Source organism: Carassius gibelio, chromosome A19 (assembly GCF_023724105.1).
Source record: "Carassius gibelio isolate Cgi1373 ecotype wild population from Czech Republic chromosome A19, carGib1.2-hapl.c, whole genome shotgun sequence".
Classification (NCBI taxonomy): domain Eukaryota; kingdom Metazoa; phylum Chordata; class Actinopteri; order Cypriniformes; family Cyprinidae; genus Carassius; species Carassius gibelio.
The window spans coordinates 20,109,632-20,132,084 of record NC_068389.1 but is presented as its reverse complement, the minus strand read 5'-3'; the positions used below and the strand labels follow the sequence as shown (position 1 = coordinate 20,132,084).

Below are 22,453 nucleotides of genomic sequence, written 5' to 3'. Positions count from 1 at the left end.
ACAATGGTAGCTAGGAGCCAACTTGACTTTTAATTATTTTCTTTGTATCAGAAGAATTTGACAAGTGGAGGTGTGTGAGGGCGCACAAGCACGGTCGGAGGGGATGTTGCTTATCATGCTGAAATCAGACCACTTTTTACCCCGGAACTATTCCAGCTCCTGGATTTCCACGTCACATTCCCACTGAAACATGACTCACCACACAACACAGCCATGAAATGAAACTCAGGAAAAAAAAAAAAAACCTATAGCATCCATAAGACATGAAAAAAGTAACATAATAAAGACTTCATTGTTCATATTTCATAAGCAAGAAATGAAGCAGGCTCTTGAAAACAACCTTTTCTATAGCCATCATTAATCAGATCCAAAATAAACACTTTGACTTTTAATACAATAATACTTATGCAAGAAATAAAGCCCAATACAAGGAAGCCACATCACCAAACCAAGAAGCAGAAAGAAAAAAGCAGGTGAGGTTTCAAATCAGTTATCGGAGAATAAATTGCTTGCAAAAAACGAAATCATTTTGTCACTCATTTTTAGTTTAGCCATACATGATTTTTATTTTATTTTTTTTATTTATTTTTTTTCTGTGAGGAAAGGGGCAGATGGAACATGACCTTATAGATTCTAACAAAGCATTATGCCTCTAATTTAAATACTTTTCTAATAAGAGGTAGATCAAAAACGGTGTAAGAGAAGGGTGGAAATAAAACAAAACGATCACTTGTGCCCCTCTGGTCAGCGCTCTGCGCCACGCGCGTACCCAGTGCGGAAGTGTTCGCGAGGGACTTGAGGTATCGCTGCGCGCGCTGGAGGTCTCAGGTAAGATGGAAGTATTCCCACCACCCAAACTTTCCTCAGCTGAGGTAGACAATGGTCTTACTAGTGTGGAAGCATCGATGCACTCTTACCACAATCAAATCATATTTACATTCTGCATGAAAACAAAAAGGAATATTGGGTTCTCAGTTTCTTTACTAAACGTTGTTTCTTTGCTAAAGTTCATATACATTTTTTTTGCTTTTTTTCCCACTTTGAAATGATAAACGAAAGATATAAATGAATCAATTCGCGACTCCCCATCTCTACGTTATTGCTCGTTAGCCTAGAGACACGCCCTCGACTATTGCAACCTAACGTTAGCTATTAACGCAAAAGCATCAGAACAGTGTAACTCCCCGAACCCTTGCACGCATTGACTGACGTTAAACACTGAAAATCTTCGGCATGTAAAGCCCAGTTTGATGCAAAAACAAAAAAGCCAAAAAACGCCCGTCCCAAGAACAAACGGAGCGCATTATTTAAAGGAGGAAAAAAGATAAGCACGGGAAAAGAAAAAAACAACCTCAATCAGGCTGGTCGTTAATTTAATTTGATCGACAACTAGTCGCACTGAGGATGAGTGGGTGTCAAAGAGGTTACAGCAGGACGTCGTTTATCCCTGACCTCTATTGCTTGCATCCAACCCTGACTGAAGTGTAATGAAATGCGGGTGAAACGTCTGGTACCGCCGATAGTAATCATCATTTGAGCACGGCATTGATGCGGTATGTACGGTTGGCGTTATTTCTCATTACCTTGACGGTGTTCAGAGGGTGGTGGCTCCTCAGCGACACTGAGGCGCTTTTCTTTTCTTTCTCCTATCTGTAGCTAACACAGAAGCTCAAACTCCACTTTATTAACCGCGCCACGCACGCTAGTTACATACCGTTATTCATCGCGCACGTGGCAAACAGAGCAAGGCGGAGTTCGAGATTCATTCGTTAACTACAGACTAAATTTTACATTTTCTTAAAAAAATAAAAATGTCCAAGAACTATTAGCTTTATAAAGTATACAAAATACCACAAAGCAAAATAAAAAAAAAAAATGAACAACATTTTTTCATATATCGTTTTCTTTCTTTTTTTTCTCTCTGAGGTACTCTAGCCTGAGGTAGATCAGTAAAATGCATATTAACTTGGTTTCCTGGCCAACACCAATCAACACTTCCCTCAGTCATAAGTGGCAGTGTTGCTCCACCTTCTTTCATAATTTTATATATGTATATATATCTATTAATCTATAAAATGCATCAGAATTTATAAAAAGCCACTATAGATCCCGGGACAGCGTACTTCCATCAACAATCCTTTTTCCATCTCAAGCCAAAGACCTTAAACCCCACCCTGTGTCACCCACACACCATGCTGCATTTCCCAGTAAACTCATAATAAAAACAAAGTTTAACTTCTGTCAATTAAGGTCTCTGCAGTTACCATATTAAGGCAAGGACTGGGTGGCAGATTTTCATATGATTTGATTGAAGGGATGGGGGTGGGTGCAGGTGTACACAATATCCTGAAACTATCAAAAGAAATGGGTGTAAAAGCGGGTGGGGTTGTAAGGACATTCCCTGACCCCTGAGATGGACGCATCCCGTGTCCTTTCAGTCCCCGAGAAGACGCAGTGGCTCTATTTCCTCCGGGCGACTGGTGGACCTGTGGCCGGGGCCTTGGGCTGCTGCTGCCGCCTCACCTGAGAGATAATCTCCTGGATCTTCCTCTGGGCCAGCTGGGACACATGAAAAAAAAGGGGTGAAATACTCAAATCTAACAGCAAAATAACATAATACCAAAGCACTTCAGCAATAAATGGAGAAAAGATTAAACCTCTTTAAATGATTGTACACTGGACAAAGCTTTATGTAAGGCTCAGTGAAGGGGCGGCTAAATTACATTACACTTTCAGAGAAAGTGTTTTAACATCAGAAAGATTACACCTTTTAACCCCATTCTGCAGTTCTGGTATGTCTAGTAGCTCAATCACCTGGCTTGCATAGAAGTGGCCTGTGATTTTTACTACTACTTCGTCATTTTCATCAGGCGTCTGGTCCCGCGGGACAACCACCTCTGCACTGGTCAAGTTCTGTAGTTCATTCACCTAAAAATAAACACAGATCAGCTACAAACAGGCAATGTTGGGATTAAATGCATCTGTAAAGCAAACACGAGCACTGAAAATGTGTGTTAGATATGTAAAGTGGCCACTTACCGTTTTGCCTCCTTTGCCAATGACTCTGCCAGCGGCGAATGATGGCACTTTTATGTGACCCTCTAATTTAACCTCCTCCTTCGGACCAAAGAAGTTTTCCTCTTTTAACTTCCCGAAGATACGTCCCTGAGCCTGAAAAAAAACAGCACAGAAAATCAATGCATAAATACGCAAATCAATTGAGTGTATATTCATAAAATGGCTAAATTCATACAATGTGTAAAACATTTTTACCTTGAACTGTGCCTCTGGTGGTCCAGTAATAATGACCATTCTTTGCTTGGTGTCAATTTCATCAGCAGGTGCAATCTATCCATACAGCATAGCAAAATTATAACGTTTAACAAACAGTATCAGAAAGAGGGTAAAAGGTCATTCTTGCCATCACTCACTTTGATTGATGCACCAGCAAATCGGCTGAGCTGTTTAATGTGCTGGCCCTGCTTGCCGATAATAGCACCAACTGCCAGAGCAGGAATGAAGAGGTGCACGGTTTCCGACTCCATCTGTGGGTGCAGACACAAATACACTCATGTGTTATGAACACATTTAACACTAAATAAATCAGCTTTTATCTAGACACATCCAGAGAACAGGCCACAAGACATCCTGGGAAAACATTCACTCAGTCAACGAACTACTCAAATGAACAAGTCAATATTCACTCAACAGGTATATATATAAATCTAAAAATGTAGATTAAGTAAATATTCAACTTGAGAACTATTCAGATAGGTCTCTAGAACAATTAGAAAATGGGTTAGTCTAACAGTCTCACAGATTATTTCATGTCCATCCCAACTAACTTGACAACATTCATTCCTATCCATCAACACGCACACAGACACACAAAACACTTTAGATCTACATCCATACACGTTACGTGTTAAACATCAGATCCAGAGCATTTCAGCATCTCTGTTAGTGGAGGCTGAGCGACACCCCCTGGGCAGCGACTTATCTGGGAACAGACGTTTGTCCCTTCAGCCAGTCCAGTAGCGAGCAGCCAAGCCATGCAGTGCATGGTGGGTAAAAAACTAAAACTTACAGAAAAGGCTGTGCTGCTGCTGGAGGAGAGTGTAGAGGCCCAAAATGGCACCTCACCCCCAAACACGCTGCACTACGGGAGAAACACACACATTAACACTCACACTCCCACACACACAGTCTGTAGGTGCCTGGCTCACATTTTGCCATTACATATATTAATACTCTCCCCACTCTCATAAGGTGTACACCAAACCTAAACAACTCACACAAACAAACAAACTTTTATCCAATTGTGTTACCCCAAATGATTGAGCCCCAGCTGGAGGACCTGATACCACAGAGGGTGACATCCCTCCACTCGCTGCACCGGGAAAAATCCCCAACGCGTTTAGATTGAGCCCTGGAATCAGGTTAGACTGTAGCTAGGGGAAGAAGAGGGCAGAGATGGTTTTCTTGAGATGAAGTTAGTGCTCTATACAATTTTAGACTAAAATAGAAAGTCATTGCAGGCTTACATGCATAGCAGCTACATCGTTCTCGTAGGACTCACGGATTTTCTTCATGATTTCTTCTTCTGCTTTTGCACAAGCCTCTAATGTGCCCTTTACGGTGATGGTGCGCTCTGGGTTATACAATGTCAGATCCTGCAGACTGGGATTGATGAAATGATAAAACAGTAGCTGTGTTACTAGTACAAATACATTCTAAAGAAAACCAGTGTAGTTATTAAAGTCATTGATGTTAGTAGAAAAAGATTAAATAAAATACATAGTTAGACATTAGATACTGAAATATTACTCAAAGAAATGTAAAAAAAGAAAAAAAAAATACGACAAAATAAAACTATATACTGAATTAAAATAAGACTGAAAATTGAAAATATAAAAATAAGCCAATTTAAAAAACATTTGATAAACACTTAGTATAAGACTAAAGTTAAAATGAAAACACAAAAATAAAAGCCATTTCAAAATAGTATGATAGTTTCTAAATACTAAATCAAAACTCATTCAAATTTATTTACGTTTTTACATTAGAATGTCAAACTACCACTTAAGTACTCATCATACAGCCTATTTTTATATACGAAAGGCTGGATGGAAGTCAGACACTCCAACTGAACTCTGAAAACTGCATATTCAGTGGTTCACAAAGCATCACTCATGTATACACCCGTACAAATCCACACAAAAAGTATACAATTCAACTGAATGTACCTGGTGCATGCCAAGAATCCAGCACACAATGAACAACAACAACAATGATCTCATGAAGTATAGAGAACACAATGATTCAACTACTTACGGTGAGATTGTGATCTTTGTGTCAGTATCTTGTTCGATTTTCTTCAAGTTGCGTCCCTCTTTTCCAATCAGGCGGCCAACAAAGTTATTATGAGCCAGAATCTTCAGAGGGATTTCTTCAGTGCTGTTTATGTGAGAAAAGAGAAGGGTATATATTGTGACTGAACGTGCAGCATGGACTGTAAATGACTCTGTAACAGTGTAGTATGACTAACAAAGACAGATCAACAGTAACAGTATGACACAGTGTTTGTGCATCAACGCACATCTTGGTGTCGATTGCCTCTTTCTGCATGATCTCCATGATGTTTCGACAGGCAGAACTGCAGCCCTCTGGTGTGGAGTGAACAGTGATGGGCTTCTCAGCTGCCCCTGCATTCTCCTTACGATGGATATCAATCCTGTGCACATGTAATCAACTTGTTAGGGCAGTCAGATCAACCCTAGGTTGGTAGAGTCCAATAGACACAAAAAGCTATTTAGATTCCTTGACATTCATACTTTTTCTTAGCTGCAATATAAAGGTTGGACATTTCTGTGTAATTTTTTAGAAGTTCGGAAAGTGATTAATATTTTTATTGTGCCAATTAATACGTTACTGGTGTTATTTTTATAATCTCACAAATTCAACCGTGACTTATGGACTGATACTTTACTTGCAGTGCCTTATGTGCTCCGTGTGAAATGTTGTAACATCTAAACATGGATGCCAAAATAAATATGCCGTGCTTATATGCACAGAGTGAAACAGGACTATTTACAAATATGTGCACCGAGTATTCTTACTTTGAATGAGTCTGCTTGGTTATGTTGCGGATGGTAGCACCTTCTTTGCCAATAATAGCTCCTACAAACTGGGTGGGCACCAACATGCGCAGAGGCACGTCTGACTGTAGTTTAGGTCTTGCGCCCAGACTGGGAGAGCCTTGGCGAGGCGGACCGCGTGAGTTAAAACCTCTCCTGCCACCCACGGCAGGGGCATCTGCTGCAGCCGCTTCATCTGGGATATAGGAAACCTTTAGTGCGTAGTTCTCCATAAGGAAGCCATTTAATTTATCCAATGCTCTGGAAAAAAGAGCAACAGAAGGATGGGAAACATTAACAAATACTAATATGAACAGATCTTTTCATTGAACTAATTTTTAATCATGGTTCTTGAAAGTTACGTTTCAGTGAAAGGACAAAAGCCACACAAAGCTACTTTTATACATCTCCAACATCCTACTTATTCTTGTGTGGGATATTATGCTCAGTTGAAAAATAAAATTAATGAAATACAATTTAGGAGTAATTAAGACAAAAATCTTTTAAATCTGGTTTATTCCTTTATAGAGTTTGCCTCTTGCTGCTTTGGACCAAAATAAATAGCTGAAAATAAATAAAATTGGCCTCATTTATGAATTGGAACCAAAGAGGGGCAGTAAATGACATTTGAACATTTTCTGTTTAACTATACCTTTAAACAGTTTGACTCTTGGCGATGTGAATCAAAATAAAAGTGTACTATAAAAACCAATTGTTGAAAATAATTAAAATGGGCCTAATTTCTGAATACAATACATTTTTGCATTTCAGAAAATACTCCGTTCCATCATTGCATAATCTGTTAATTCATTAATAACAGTTTATTCAATTGTTTTATGAACATGTTATGAATGAAACCCAAAATATTGCAAACATTTAAAAGCATAGGTCCCCAGAAACCAAGCTTGATTTATTATTAAAAAAAAAATAAATAAATAAATAAAAATTCAATATAGTCCAGTTTTTACTTTGACAAAGGCCATGAAAATAATCTCTGCTATCAGCTTCCTTCTCAAACAGGACACATGTAAAACTTAAGTGAATCTGATGGATGGTGGGGGGTTAAGAGAATGGGGGTTAGACGTGATGGAATGCTCGAGCCACTTGCGAATGGTAACAGGAACTCCCTATTGTGCACAAACAACGAAGTTAGATTCCTTTATCCAAGTCTTTCCGTTCATTTTACAGAGGCTTCTTTACCAACCCCTGTGACCACTCTGCAGTTCTACCAATCAAACAGTAGGTGGCACTGAATGAGTTATTATAATTGCTGAATAAATCCAAATAGCAGTGCATATGGAACTGACAGTCTCACATTTCCCTGCAAGAGGTGGGACAGAGACGCTCTGGAGGGGGTGGGGTGGTGACTGAGCCGGCCGAATCCGAGGCGGATGATACTCACTCTCTGGCTTGGTCCTTAGCGGCATATCGCACATTAACAACAGCAGTCTCCGTGTCAGTGTTGACTGAAGATGGAAGAGAAAAGAGGAAGACAGAGGGGGAGAGATTAACTAATCTTTTAATATATGGATTACTAAAGTGACAATCTGCTGAAGAGCACACCCTACCTTGTTCACAGCTCTCCACTGTCCCGTACTGCACTAATAACGCGTCCAAAACCTGTAGGTGAAAAGACACTTTCAGACTGTGATGACCAATATTTTAAGAGACTACAGATTGTGGTAAAGGTGGTTAAAAAAAAAAACCTGAAACCAGACACACCCATAATGCTGTGAAAAAGGTTGAATAGTAAAGTATTAAAGGGACAGTTCACGCAAAAATAATTTATTCAATATAATCTTTCAAATTGACTTTTTGTGGATGAATCAGTGGATTTTTCAAAATATTAGCTTTTGGGTTGCACAGAAAAAAAGCCATATAGGTTTGGAACAGATGAGAGTAAAAATACATTTTATGGTCACTTCAAAGTTGTGATGAAATGCAAGTAGTGATATTTCATGGAGCTCATTTATGAATGATCAATTCTATTCTTGCATAATGTTTCACAATTACATGCAACAGTTTATACAAGACTTATGAACATTTCCAGATTGAGGCGCAATGATTTAAAAGCATAGTTCACAAACAGCATAGAAACAAAAACTATTTCTCCTTCAGTATTGTATAATTTTTGGGCAATAGCCAGGGGTTTGAGATAAAGGACAAATTTACTTTGATGCAAATCAGAGTGTAGTGGTTTAACAAAAAACTAATTGTCGATTGGATTGAGGTATTGGTGTTGCACTCAATATAGGGGTGTGTGATAGGACTATTTTTGATCGTGGACGATAATGCCCCCATGATCTGCTTTTGAGGAAATATCGTAGTATCGTTCTATCAGCTGCAGTTCTGGCTCCTCTGTCATATACTGTACAACACCACATGCATTCACAGCAGTGTTAACTCAGAGGTAGAGTTACTCTCATTATTTACATGTGATTTTAAATGTTTCATTCGTGCGCTGGTCTGACCTGAACAAAGTTATCTTTTGTGCTAATACTTTCAAAACACACAAAGGTTTACATGTAGACTTAGTTGGTTATGTCAAAAATGAAAGTGAACCGTTGAGAATAACGTATATATGTCTCTATATTAGATGCGTGCAGGTCTTAAAGGGACAGTAGGCCTAACTAACATGCAGCCTTTTGTCATTACTGTTAAGGGATAGATTACCCTAAAATTTAATTTCTGTCATTAGTCACTGTCACGTTGTCCCAAGCCTGTATTAAGTTCTTTGTGCTGAACAAAAAAGATATTTTGAAGAATGTGGGTAACCAAACAGTTGCTGGTCCACATTGAATTTGATAGTAGCATAAAAAACTATGGAAGTCACTGTGGACCAGCAACTGTTTGGTTTTCCACGTTCCTCAAAATAGCATTTATGTTCAGAAGGTGGTTTAAAATAGTAAATTGTGGCATAAATATTAAACACTGACAAAATTGACAGAGAGCTAACAATTTTTATTTTGGGGTGAACCATTTAATGTTAATAAAACAACAAAACAGAAAAATCACTCAACTGCTGAAGAAATGTAATAGTTGTTTTAGGAATCAATTTATATAGGGTTTTATTTTTTAGATTTGTTCATTAAACTTATTGAATGCTATACACCTATTGTACCTGAAAATGAAGCACTGTTTGTTTTATTTGTATATTATGTGTAGTTGTAATGTATCTGTCATTCTTTTAACTCAAAAGCAAACTAAGCATTTGGAATCTCATATGCAAACAAATAAAGAATTCAAGAAAGCACAGTTTTACAACTCATTCTCTGCAGTTCTTCGCTTCTGCCACTCCTACTCTAGAGGAGGCGTGCAGACGAACATTGAACATGGGCAAAAGGAAGCCTACAGGCTTAAACACACACCAGCCCCCTATACGTCATACATACTAATGCCCACAACCCCCCTAACCACCACCACTTCCCTTCTCCATTCCAAGCCATCCTATTGGTTAGTGTGCATTACTATGGAATTCCCAGCAGCCATTGGGCATTTTCAGCCATTGGCTACATAACCAGTCAATCATTGAGTCCAGGCCAGTAAGACAAGGCTTCCTTCAATCGGTGAAAGAGGAAGGGGGTGTTGGCTTTCAGACACCATGCAGTGAAGAGAAGGGGAAGTGGGGTTGATCTACACATTCTGGGCATCTACACATGAAACAGATAGGGCAGCAGGTTAAAATCCAGCCCGACTAAACTCACCGGAGCCTGGTCACAAAGCAAAATGCTCATCCCCATATCTACATCATAATAGATAACACACACATACACACACACGTTAAGATCTCAACATATGCCCAAAGAAACAAGACAATAAAAAACAAATACCTTCTATCTGAACACAACTGGAAGGTCAAACTCAAAGAAAAACAAAGGGAGAGATTAAATAACTAACTCTCGCTCAAGTAGGTACTTGACATTTTCGCAGCCTGACATCATGTGACTGCGGATTCATTTTGAGCTTAAAAAGGAACATTGTGCTATAAATTTAGCCATGTTTATTTGTAAATCCATGGGAAATGAAACCATTACATGCACATCTTCCATCGAAGGACAAATTAAACATCTACCTAAAGCCCTCGTGGCATTTAGCATATTTTAACAGTTTAAGTAGTGTTTCACATTTTAACTGAATGTGCACCTAAAAATGGCAAAAAGATATTGAATTGTAATAATTTGGCAAAATATTACAAGTTAATGTATTTTGTTCAAATAAATTGCAGCCTTGAGATACATAAAGAAAACCTGTCCACAAAACTTAAACTGTAATATGCTAAAATAATGCTTTCCTCATGTCTATCGTTTGCTTTTACAAAAAGGCTACAGATTAAAATAAATAAAAAGTGAGCCCTTATGACCTTGAAAAAATATTTTTCACATACCAAAAAAAAAAAATTAAAACCCTAACCCAGTTTTAATTACAAATCTTGAAGTGCTACATGGGGAATTAATGGCTGATTGCTTGGTCAAGAATTAGAAAAAAAGATAGAATTATAAAAAAAGGCCTTTTACTTAAGATTTCCTGCCATGTTACACATGGTACATGTCTTTGCTGTGAAATCTTCTACAGACTTTTATAAAGTAAACATAAAAAGAACAAATTATATTGTTAAAAATATTTCAAGATGAACATTTACAGGACTGAAGCAGTTTAGGTTTACTTGATAATCAATGTTAGAAAAAACTACAATTGTTCAAATTGAATTACACATCAGGCTTTTGAGGATCCTTTATTTGTACATCACTCAATCATGTATTGCACTGCATCATGAGCTTTGATCATAAAACTAAGCATTTAAATATTATCTTAAGACATTATTGGGAGATATAACATGAAAACTGGTATTTACATAAAGTTAATACAAGATGTTGACAGTTAAACATAAGACATCATATTGACTAGAAACACTTCATTCATCATGATCAATACATTGATAAAAGACTTTAAATCGTCTCTACACTTCATATATAGTAGCTTTGATTTACTGTGATGGCAAACATTCCCATTATACTGCTACTCATTTTACCTGTAACAAAAACGAACGAATCTGAGGAGAGGGGAAAGACATTTAAGTGAGTAAATAGAGTTTGTAGCTCAACTTTACTAGATAAGTCCCCAATTTTATAAATATGATAGTCTAACCTTAATACAAGTAATGCAAATGATAAAGAAAGACAAAACACGCAGTTCACGGTTTATTTGGTAGTCAGTTAAACAACTTTTGCCTGAGTGGAAATTTGACCAGCATTAGTTTATCTAGGACGACCATTTCCCTCCCTGGAAAGTGACATGTGGAATATTCTTCACATGAAGCCACAAAACAATGCTGGGTCTTGACGTTTTTGTGACTGGTGCAGTTTCACATGGATGTAGACTGACTCGTATCATACATGATGCCGTGAGTCAATGACTGGCTCTGTATGAAGCAACTTGCAAGAGAACAGCAAATAACCATAAGTGCAATGGGATCAAAAATATAGTTTTAATCTTATGGTTAGCAAGAAATAATTATCTGTAATATTTCCAAATGTACCAACCTTTGGCAGATGTAAAAAAAAAAAAAAAAAAAAAAAAAAAAAAAAAGTTAAAAACAACTAAAGCTCCCTATGTGACATGCTGCTGACTAAATCCAACGATGCAAAGCACTGCGAGTGGCCATTTTAATTGTGGTTATTGTTGACGCGAATGTTTCTTTAAATCATTACAATTAAACCAACATCAAGAAGGTAATGACCTACTACTATAATAGATTTAAATTGTAACTGGTAGTTGGGAAGCCCCCCCCATAAGCCTGATTTTACACTATATAACTAGAGGGACTAGACCTAGGGGGTCTCTGCCCCCAGCTCCCCCAGTAATTCAAACACTGGAAGAATCGGTCATGGATGTAAAAGCTGAGGAAACAATGCCAGAGCACAATGCGGTTTTGAATCTGAACTGATTCCTATGATCAGAGTACTTTTGTGGACATCAGTAAAGCTCTATTCACACGCAGCACAACAGGAATGAAACGAGAAAGGGGGATGAGAAAAGAGCATGTCATTTCAAAGGGTCAGTGAGATCTTGTCTTGAGCTCACATGAAAAGCGGCATGGCAAGTAGCGACGTACCGAGCATTACACGCAAAAGCTTCTAATAAGTGAAGGACAATAACAATGGGTTAGTAAGTGTAAAGCGGAGTTCTTTAACTGAACAGCATATGCTTTTTAGTTTGAATCTTTCTTGACATCCACACTTAACAAAAAATGCCAGATATCGACCATCCATCTTCGATCTCAAATATCAAAAATTTAAGAAGGATTTTTAAAGATCAGCACATTAAGTGATTTTTGTAACTATAAATCACATGAGGCTTCTCAATGCTCAGACCTTACAAAATTAAAAGTCACCCACCTCTAAAACGAACACAGACAAAATGCTACCACCAAAAAGACAGCTTAGAACATCTCTAATTGAATAAATAAGAAGGATAATTGCATTTTTATTGGGAAGTACGCGCTCATTTGGTCCAAGATGTCAAATTATAGGATATTAATCAGGTGGGTCAAATACCAACACTTCTGAGCTGTGGTGGTGAGCCAGCAAGTCACAGTACTGGCTCGAAATCACACCTCATACAAGCCCCTTCACCTCAAGAGAACTGGGAGAGAGAGAGACTTACTTCCCACTGCATATGAGGAGGGATATTCCTGATCTGCAGCTTGCAGCTCCTGCAAAACAAAATAAAGTGTTCAATGTGCAGATTCTTAAAAGAGGCATTCACTTTTGAGGGGGACAAAATTAAGCATTTAAGTCTGTCTGGAAGCACCCAGTAGAGGACGATTTGAGTAACATCATCTCTATAATACACTCTACTAGCTCAAATAAAATGAAAAATGATTAAAATTAGCATTCTGACAATTACCCTATGTTTTATAGAAAAAAAGGTCCAATTTCAATCCATTTCTTAGATAGTGTGTGACTTGTCACCAGAAGACCTTCCACTTCCCTCTTTGGTCTCTTTGAAAGTAAATGACTGAAAATTAAAGCTAGATGGTGTCTAATCACACAGCCTCTCTAATATTGCAAATGCCAAACAGAAAATGTCTTTGATCTTCAAAACATTTGTCAATGACTAAAGCTACTTAATATCCTATATATGCCGTTTCAACATATCGACCAGCAAAAACCACTGTTCTGCAATTACTTGCATTAGTTATTCATTATACATCCAAAAAAAATTACCTGATCATATAGTACATGTATTTTCAGATTAGGGAACCGGTTATGGGCAATATTAGCAAACAAGCAGTAATTCATTGAACAAGAGGGGAGAAAACTGGTGATTTTGTGTGCCATTAAGCCACCAAAAAAATGTACTGGACTTCATCAACTGGAGAAAAAACAACCTGGGATTTGTTGCATTTGAAGACAAGGTACCCAACCAAGACCGGTCCACTAATACCCCACACACACACGTCCTATTGAAATTAGGGTTTATAAACTAAAATAACTGATACATAGAGATGCTTATGGAACTTAGGGAGCAGGGATAGTAAATAGTAAACAGGGTTCATTTCCAAGAAAACTACAGTCACAGAAAGAGAAAAACCCAGATCAAATAGGTAGAAAATGCTGAGGCAATTTCAAATTCTTTAACAGCGGTTTCCTTTAAAACTCATTCAATACAGTCCACTTAACATTGGAATCTCAGAAAGTCTTATCAAGCTTCATTAAAATCAGTTTATTCACAAAAAAAAAAAAAGCTCAAAAATATCACAAAGAAAGTCAAATCCACAAACTCTTACCGATGGGTTATGACAGTAACTGTCAAACACCTTGTTGACTCAAACATCCAAAAGAAAGTGATTTTAAGCAGGTATATAATAGAGGTGACCAACTCCAAATGAGTGTTAATTAACCTTCAGTTGTAGATGTTAAGATTTATTTTGCATATCTAGCAGACAGATAAAACCTGAATATACAAGATGTAATTATGTCTGAAATGTCTGGCATATTGCCATTTTCCTTGATTTCCCAAATGCTGACATGTAGATAATTTGATAAACGAAGGGTCAACTTAAAGGGGATTTTATAAAATGGAAATGCTCAGTTCAGAAATAATCATACTACAAGTGAAGGTTTTTTTATTTATTTATTAGAAATTCTACACTGACGTCTACAAAACCAACAGGTAAGAGAATTAGGGAGGGGCATTTTTCAAAAATATGGTTTTCGAATATTTGGGCTTATTCGTTTATTTAAAAATGGCATTTAACAAGACAACATTATTTTTTAATAATACATCGTCACCATTTCTTAAACAAAAAAAACACACACATATACATACACATACATGGAACGTCTGTCGGTGCTCTTTTATTATTAGAGGAGCCAACTTTCATGTGGATGATATTGTTTCCCTCAATGATGTGAGACAAAATAAACTTGATAAACAGAGCGATTTGAGTGTATGTACTGCTTTTTTTTTATTTGCTTGAGCTTGAATAATTTATATATATATATATATATATATATATATATATATATATATATATATATATGTGTGTGTGTGTGTGTGTGTGTGTGTGTGTGTGTGTGTGTGTGTGTGTATATTATATATATATATAAAATATACACACACACACACACACATATATATATATATATATATATATATTTCAAGCTCAAGCGAATTAAAAAAGCAGTACATACACTCTAATCGCTCTGTTTATCAAGTTTATTTTGTCTCACATCATTGAGGGAAACAATATCATCCACATGAAAGTTGGCTCCTCTAATAATAAAAGAGCACCGACAGACGTTCCAAAGACACAAAGACATTGGTGTGCCAAGCAAAGTTTCTTACAGTGCTTTGTGTTTTCCGTTCTTAAACTACTCGCCCTCAGGAAAATTTAAAGGAGGCTTGTCTCAAAATCATTTGGCTATCAGATAAGCCCTCTTCTCTGCTCAATCGGGTACACCTGGCTCACCTGCAGTCGTGAATGCTGTGCTGGATAGCGGTCTTTCGACTGCTGTTTAGATTTCTTGTGATTTCTCATTGTGGAGGTGATATTATGATAACTCTGTTACACCGATTCATTTGATCAAAAGCAACTGCAAGCTTCGCAAGGCAGACAACGATATTCCGTGATCAAACAAATCAACATGTTAACATGCTCCACCGCACCACCCAATGCATTTAGTTATAACTAAAGTTTATGTAGGCTTTTTTATGATTTATGATGGATTGCCTTCCATTTACTGCAAGCAAAGTAACACTTGGTAAAATCTGAAGTGTTTTTATTTTTTAAATAACTACAGGTTGAATATTCAACTATTTGTGCACACCCCTAGAGACAACAACGAAATTAACTTATGAATCAACTTTAATTTGCCAATGAATGCAAAGAGTAAGTTCACTTTGAGGAAGACAATATAATCACCTGCAGCGGTCAGGAACGCATACACAGCATTTAATGTTTACATCACTAGGAGTACAAGCAACAAGCCAACTGGGCTACAAATCCAATGTAAACTACACAAATGAATCATTCAATGAGGGGAAAAACAACAACAAAAAATACATGAATCAGCCATAGAAACAATGTTATTTTTACACAGAATTTTCTAAAGGCCAAGAACTAAATGCATCAAGGGTTAGAAAAAGGACAATCTATATTTCTGCTTTTGATTCAATTAGAAATGACAACACAGCATTATTAGCTTAATTCAGATTTACACAGAGCCTGTAAATATGCCATTTTGTGATGTAAATTTTAATTTAATGGTGATGTCGCTTTTATAGACCAGTACTTTAATTTTAACATGGGTTTCGTTAGTATGCATGTTTTGGTGCAGCGATAGTGAAATATCTATAACTGCCTACTTGACTCCAAAGTTCATGCTCTGTATATTTGCACATTTACACACTAACATTAAAAAGAACAGAATGTACAAAGGACATGGGAACAAACATGCCTCTACCTGAACAGGTAAACTCACACTCACGTTTATCACACATGCACATAGATTGAGGCCTAAACAGTGAGCAATAATAGGGGACTTGTAGTACACAGGCATGAAAGAAACTCATCTACCATAACGGAAACAACGGACGTGGACTCGCATGCGTGCTTCAAGCAATTCACATGCATTAACAGTTCTAAGTGCTTTATAACGTCAATGGTTGATCTGTATTATTTATTTAGTGTATTGTACTCGGCTTACAAACTATTAAAAAAGTCAGCTTTTATCTCTCTAAAAGACAGTTAACCGCCAAAATATATATATATCTTGTAGCGCGCAAGCTGTTTTAATTATGACAGTGAGAAAACAGATGGATGATCTTGCTTTAACATAACTGTCAGCAGCAAATATATTGCTTGGATTTAAGCAATATTTAAGCTGAATTAACATTTTAACTTGGGCATAAAAAAGCTAAAAATTTATATTTCACCAATTTCCTCTGAATTTTATGTAGATTGTACAGCAACCAAATTAAATAGCTTAGCAACAGCACGCAGCCATCTAAATAAACAACTTGCTCTCTAATTGAGGACTAATTGTAGCAACTTATTTCTGAAGTAACTAACTGTCAAACAAAACAGTCATACTATGCTGCTTCTGGAAGATGGAGCATGCATGTGCATGCAAATAATATCTGAAGATTAAAAAAAAAGGTTCCATGTACACTGCCACATTAACTACTGCAACAAATTGGCCCAATTAAAATAGAATGCAGTTTTGCCTAGAAATGAAAAACAAGTTATATACTCACTGACATTAATTCACAAAAAGATAATGTAAAAAAAAAAAAAAAAAACTACAGTCTATCCTAGCTATGTATCACTATATAGAGTAAGGCCTGGAGATGAAACTGAAGTTGTACATGCTGTAAGGGACATTTGCGTTCATGAAGCGCGTAGATGTCAAGAGGAGAACAATCACTTGGAGACATCTTAGGAATTATCAAAATGCATCACAACTTGCATTCAACATCTCAGTGTGATTCCTAGATGTTTCCCCCAGCGTTTTTGCGATGTCAAAAATCCAAGGCACCGCAATCTAAATTTGGTTCTGTAAACTATAACCAGTGAGGCAAAAATACCAGAGGTAGTGCTTACAATATTTTTTTAACAGGGAACAACTCCTGTAGAAAAAACAGCTTATTTAATAAACATAATTTTGATCTTCAAATTATAGGTTGTGAGCGATTCTATAGAATATGAGAAGCTGTCTAAGCTTCACTAAAAATCCACTGTGGCGAAAAGCTCTGACAGAATTAGATAACCTAAAACCGGCAATACACACATTCACCATTTAAACTTTAGTTTACTAAAAAAAATCTTAGTTTAAACACACACGTGTATCAAAAATTAGCACTCAGCTGAATGATCAGAGAGATGTGTGTGACCAGTGAAAAAAAAGAAAAAAAAAAAAAAGGACATACAGCTGCACGCACCGGGGAAAGTGACTTGGGGGAAAAAAAAATAAAAACACCTACTTGCAAAACGCTAATGCCATTTGGAAAATCATATATATATTTTAATCAACCAAGTAAATTCTTCATATAACATTCCAGTTTTCACAAATGGATTAAACTTCCCTTTTCTTTTGTGGAATTTGGTGGGATTGGTGCTTTTCCAGCCCTGGTCTGCATTCCGGTGGGTATGCAATATGGAATGTTCTCCTACAGCAGATTAAGCTATAGGAGCAAGAAGGGAGTGTGCTTTGTGTGTGGGGTCAGGACGGGGGTGGGGTGTTAGTGCCCCATTTCAGGGTAACAGAAACTCTCTCTACCCCGGGTGGTGGGGTCTGGTTACCATGGTAACAGGTTAGCCTAAAGACAAGAAAGGGGAAAAGGGTGGGGGGTAGGGTTGTGACACAACGGAAGTATAAGGCATCTTCATTTACTTCCAAAAACAACAGACATGCAACATAACTGTCTCTGTGTGCACATGTGAACATTCATAGTACAATGGGGCGGTTGGGGAAGACTTCCCACCACAAACGCTCATGGAGGAACCAGGAAACACAGCCGAACGTTATAATTCACAAACCAGTGACTCCATCACGAGAACTCACAACTCGGTCTGAATCGAGACACTTTATTTGGTTTTAGATTAAAAAGACAATGCAGATAATTCCCGCCATAGTTACTACGCACAAGTTTAAAAAAAAACAAAAAAACAATCAAGTTACATATTACATCTATAAGTAGGAATAAAAGAAAAATAGAAAAGTACCTCCAAATGCATAAGTAATAATAAATAAAAAAAAATCTATACAATCTTTTACTTGAAAACCAAAAGGACCTCTAAAAATTAGGGCAGGACTAATAATAACAGCATATACCAATAACAACAAATTAAGGAATAAAATTTACACAGATTAAGGTTGAATGGGATTTCACACACTAAAAATATTAGGCCTAAATTTTTCTTTTAGCAATTTAAACCAAATTGAGAAGAATGCAAAATATCTAGCTATTTTGTTCTATTGTAGATTGCAATCAGAAATTGTTATGAGTGCCAAAATAAATGTAAAAAATACATAAAAAAATAATAAATATATTATATTTATATCAGAAGTTACCATTGCTACATTATTAAATAAAGTGTTAAACAAAGACTGACTGTCCACACAAAGGTTCAAACTTTTTCCTCACACAGAGTTTCTGTTCTAGCTGAAGACCCTTTTCCCACACTCTCTTCTAGCAGTTGGGGCCCCCTTTAAGCCACACGTGAGCATGCACACACACACATACAGTGCAAACTCGGAGTAAAAATGGCTATGCTAGTCATCGAGGAGGAAAAATGGTGTATAAAACTAAACTTCTAAAAGGCCAATGGGCTGTCCATGCAGACTCTGCTCAGTGTTTTTAATATTTTAATCTCAAATACACTACCAAGTTACAATTCTTAATTAAAAGTAAACATTAACATTTATGTTAACCTGCCTTAATGTATAAGTGAATATTTATATATAATATTATTGGACCCTGTGTCCATGCAGCTAAGCAGCACACACACGGACCAAACTAAAGCGTCCAGAAAAAGAAAGACTCCATAACACGCACACTTTACCCAATTTTTATGTTTTGTGTGTGTGTGTGTGTGTGAATGTGGGCAGGGCTTAAGCTGAGAATCATAGGATAGAATGCATGATCACTCCCATCATGCATTTCACTATACTTGGCTCCCATTGGCTCACAGTTCAAACCAACTTCACATATACTACACAATCTCTGACCTGCTCCTATCAACATTTATGGCACATGTGCAGCACACACACAAAATAAGCATTTTACACTTAACACTTAGTTAAATTATATGGTTTCTATAATTTAAACACTCAACTCAGTGCAATTAGTTTTACATTACACGTTTAACATTGTTTTGATACACTGTTAGTGAAATTTAAACGCCAAATAAACGGATCAAGTCAGGTTAAAACATAAGCAGGGCCATCAAGAATTGCCTTAAAATTTAACTAAGCTCAATATACGTAAAACCATTTTAAAAAAAAACAACAACAAAAAACGGCCTACTGTAATCCAAATGATCACAACCTCTACGTAGCCTAACATTTAAACTGAATATGCTAAATGCTTAAACTTGTCGTCTTTAAACAGAACGTGAAAACTACGTTATTCTTTACTGAGAAATCACTATTAAAATATACAGCCTATTTAACCTGCTAGTTATTCATAAATTAAAAATACAAAATGCCAAGGAATCAACAAACAGCTTGTATGAACATAGAGCGGACATAAATTGAAAATAAGGCGAATATTCGTTATATCTGAAGTCGTTAGGTAAACTTAATTACAATAAAACTGCAACCCACTCGTACACAGTTACTAAACAGTGCTTTGTGGCTTAAACCACGACTAGTCGTTATAGGTCCTGTGAACCCACGAACCAGTTTTTGTGACAAGACCTCGACCCTAGCAGTCCACGCGTGCTGAGGAGTCCATCTCGTGCCTGACCAGCGCGAGGAGGCGAAGGAGGGGGCGGAAGCACTGAAAGGCATGTCTAAATAGTAGTTTCTTATTAAATGGACGCCGCAGCAAGCATCGCTCCATAAATGCACATCCATGTGCAACGTGAGGTCGCGTTTACAAGGTTTGCGTTCTCACTTTGCACGCCTCTGCTGCGTTTCTTGCTTCGTTTTTGAAGGCCTAAAGGCCCAGTAATGTGAACTCAACATATAAAGGGCCTCAGATGTATTACAAAAATCCACATTCTGCAGACATGGTGGTTCAATCAGTAGCTTACACACCTTATTATTGTCTAAACCGGCCTGTAGATTTACATTTAAAGCAGTTACGTAAAACACACCGTCAAACCTCATAATCTTGGATTTTGCTTGTAGATAACACTTTGATGGATAGTATATGAACGTAAAAAAAAAAAAAAATCAAACGAGTCATTTGAAAGGTTATAAACAACAAGAGGCACGATTAAAAAATAAAGGCTCGTCAGGAAGAAATATTTGTAGATATTAATTCAAAACAAAAACGTGGACTCAGACTTTTTTTTTTTTAAGAAAATTGTGAAATTCACCAGTGAATCTTACCTTTGTCGTTTAGGTACGGAGTGCTCCACTTCTAAGACTTTTCCGTGGAGTTCTACTTTGCCTGAAAAATATTAATAGTATTTTAATTACATGTTATTGCGAGCAAAATGTATATTGTGTGTCAAAAGTTCACAATGTACGAAAGTGCAAAAAAAAAGAAGAGAGAGTTACGTTACATATACAGAAGCTACAATGACATTCGATTTCAAGAAAATGTAAGACATCCTAAAGCAAAATAATACAAAATATATAAATACATACAAAATTCCCAGAGGTTAAACGTGGAAGGCAAATTTGCCCACACGCTTGAGAGAAGGCCTCACACCTACGAGCAGCGAGACGTTGACTTGTTAAAAAAAAAAACTAAATGTCCACTGACGGTCTATTAAGGGCAAATATTGCAGTCTTTACACAATTTAGACTCATTCCAAACATAATGAACCCATAATGTAGAGACAAGGGAGTAGTCGAAAGGCCTACAAGCCTCCAATGCAACCCAACCACCTGGTGTTCTAGATACAGCTCGTGATTACAGCGAGAAGTGATACATTTTTACAATTACAAAGTTCGCAAAACCACCCGTTCTGTGTAACACCTTAGTTCACTTCCAGAAAGTGCTCCACGAGCTGAGTTTAAAACCCCACACGAAACACCAAGACTATTTTAATTCAAATACACAGCATGTGCCACCTCTCGCCGCTTGGATACTGGAGTTGTTAAACACATTATTTCACATTTCACCCTGCATATACAAAAGAAACGCTGCAACTTTGATAGACAGTTACCGTTCAGTTATTTTTATACTAAAGCGAGAATTGGCGTTCTCGGCGAGTAAAACCCGTGGCTTAAAAAACTGAAAGTGAATAGTCTACACTTGCTCAGTGTATGAACACATCCCTGCTTTACATAGGCGTTTAACTGTTAAACGTGACCGTTGCGTGTGCATTGTAATTCATCTGGAGGGTGTACGAATCACATACGCACAAAAGTCTCACCTGAAAGAGTGTCAATGGCCCTCATCGCTACCTTTTCGTCGGGGCAATCCACAAACGCGTAGCCACTTTTTACAAGAAAGGGTGCACTGAAAGGTATCTTCCACTGCTCAAAGACACTTTCCAAGTCCAGCGCGCTCGCCTGCTCGCTCACGTTCCCGATGTAGAGCTTATTCATTTTGTTGTATACGGAAAAGGGCGACCGTGTAGCAGAGGGGCAGCCCTTTATCGCGTCGCTCGGATGGGCAGTGTTTGGAGAGAGAGAGCCGCACTGTCGCTCAGCAGAGGGTCTGGGAGTGTTCTCCCAATCACTCCAAGCTACAGAGATATTTGACGGACGAGATCGGCGCCGTGGTTGCGCGCACTCGCGTTGGCTGTTGATTTAAACGTGCTGAATTATTTATTCCGTCACCTCCTCGAAGCAAAGGCCGGGAAGAAAACAGAAAAAGTTTCTTTATTATTTGGCGATGCTACTAAATTGTCACACTCGTTTGTGTAAGCACCGCCTCTTAATAACATTGAGAGAACGGAGAAGATTAAAAAATAAATAAAAAAAACCTAAGTTCTGCTTTTTTTCAACGAGCCACGTGTTCAAACTACAAATCAGTCCTGCACGTGAGGTGTCCTGGTTGCTCAATTAAGTGTCGGATTGGGGGAAATGGCACAGGGATGACTGGGGTGGGGACAGATGGAGAGAGAGGGATGGTGTGTTTGTGTGTGTGTGTGTGTGTGTGTGTGAGAGAGAGAGAGAGAGAGATGG

At 37.5% G+C, this 22,453-nt stretch overlaps 1 protein-coding gene across 3 annotated transcripts; it reads right to left on the bottom strand.

Annotated features, from left to right (window-relative positions):
• Positions 1 to 4: 4 nt before the first annotated feature.
• On the bottom strand, positions 5 to 22,378 carry LOC127935262 (insulin-like growth factor 2 mRNA-binding protein 3). Of its 3 annotated transcripts, none has more exons than XM_052532960.1 (16): positions 21,697 to 22,378; positions 20,702 to 20,762; positions 12,801 to 12,849; positions 7,706 to 7,757; positions 7,540 to 7,603; positions 6,120 to 6,398; positions 5,600 to 5,734; positions 5,335 to 5,457; positions 4,545 to 4,680; positions 4,329 to 4,451; positions 4,088 to 4,159; positions 3,432 to 3,545; positions 3,274 to 3,348; positions 3,040 to 3,171; positions 2,815 to 2,928; positions 5 to 2,559 (listed from the first exon to the last, which is right to left on the bottom strand). In XM_052532960.1, the coding sequence occupies exons 1-16, from the start codon at positions 21,869 to 21,871 to the stop codon at positions 2,461 to 2,463; spliced, it is 1,803 nt and encodes a 600-aa protein (XP_052388920.1). In that variant the 5' UTR covers positions 21,872 to 22,378; the 3' UTR covers positions 5 to 2,460. The 3 variants fall into 3 exon arrangements, with proteins under 3 accessions (XP_052388920.1, XP_052388923.1, XP_052388921.1); XM_052532963.1 differs by lacking the exon at positions 21,697 to 22,378 and adding an exon at positions 20,963 to 21,351; XM_052532961.1 differs by lacking the exon at positions 4,088 to 4,159 and having other exon boundaries at positions 21,697 to 22,375.
• Positions 22,379 to 22,453: the final 75 nt, after the last annotated feature.

What these genes read in the sequence shown, in the direction of transcription:
- LOC127935262 (XM_052532960.1), bottom strand. Translation starts at nt 21,871, where the DNA reads ATGAATAAGCTCTACATCGGGAACGTGAGCGAGCAGGCGAGCGCGCTG. An exon ending in CTGGGGCTCAATCATTTGGG is followed by an intron (nt 4,160 to 4,328) that starts GTAACACAATTG and finishes TTTCTCCCGTAG; the next exon opens with TGCAGCGTGTTTGGGGGTGA. An exon ending in CACCAGAGGCACAGTTCAAG is followed by an intron (nt 3,172 to 3,273) that starts GTAAAAATGTTT and finishes GTTTTTTTTCAG; the next exon opens with GCTCAGGGACGTATCTTCGG.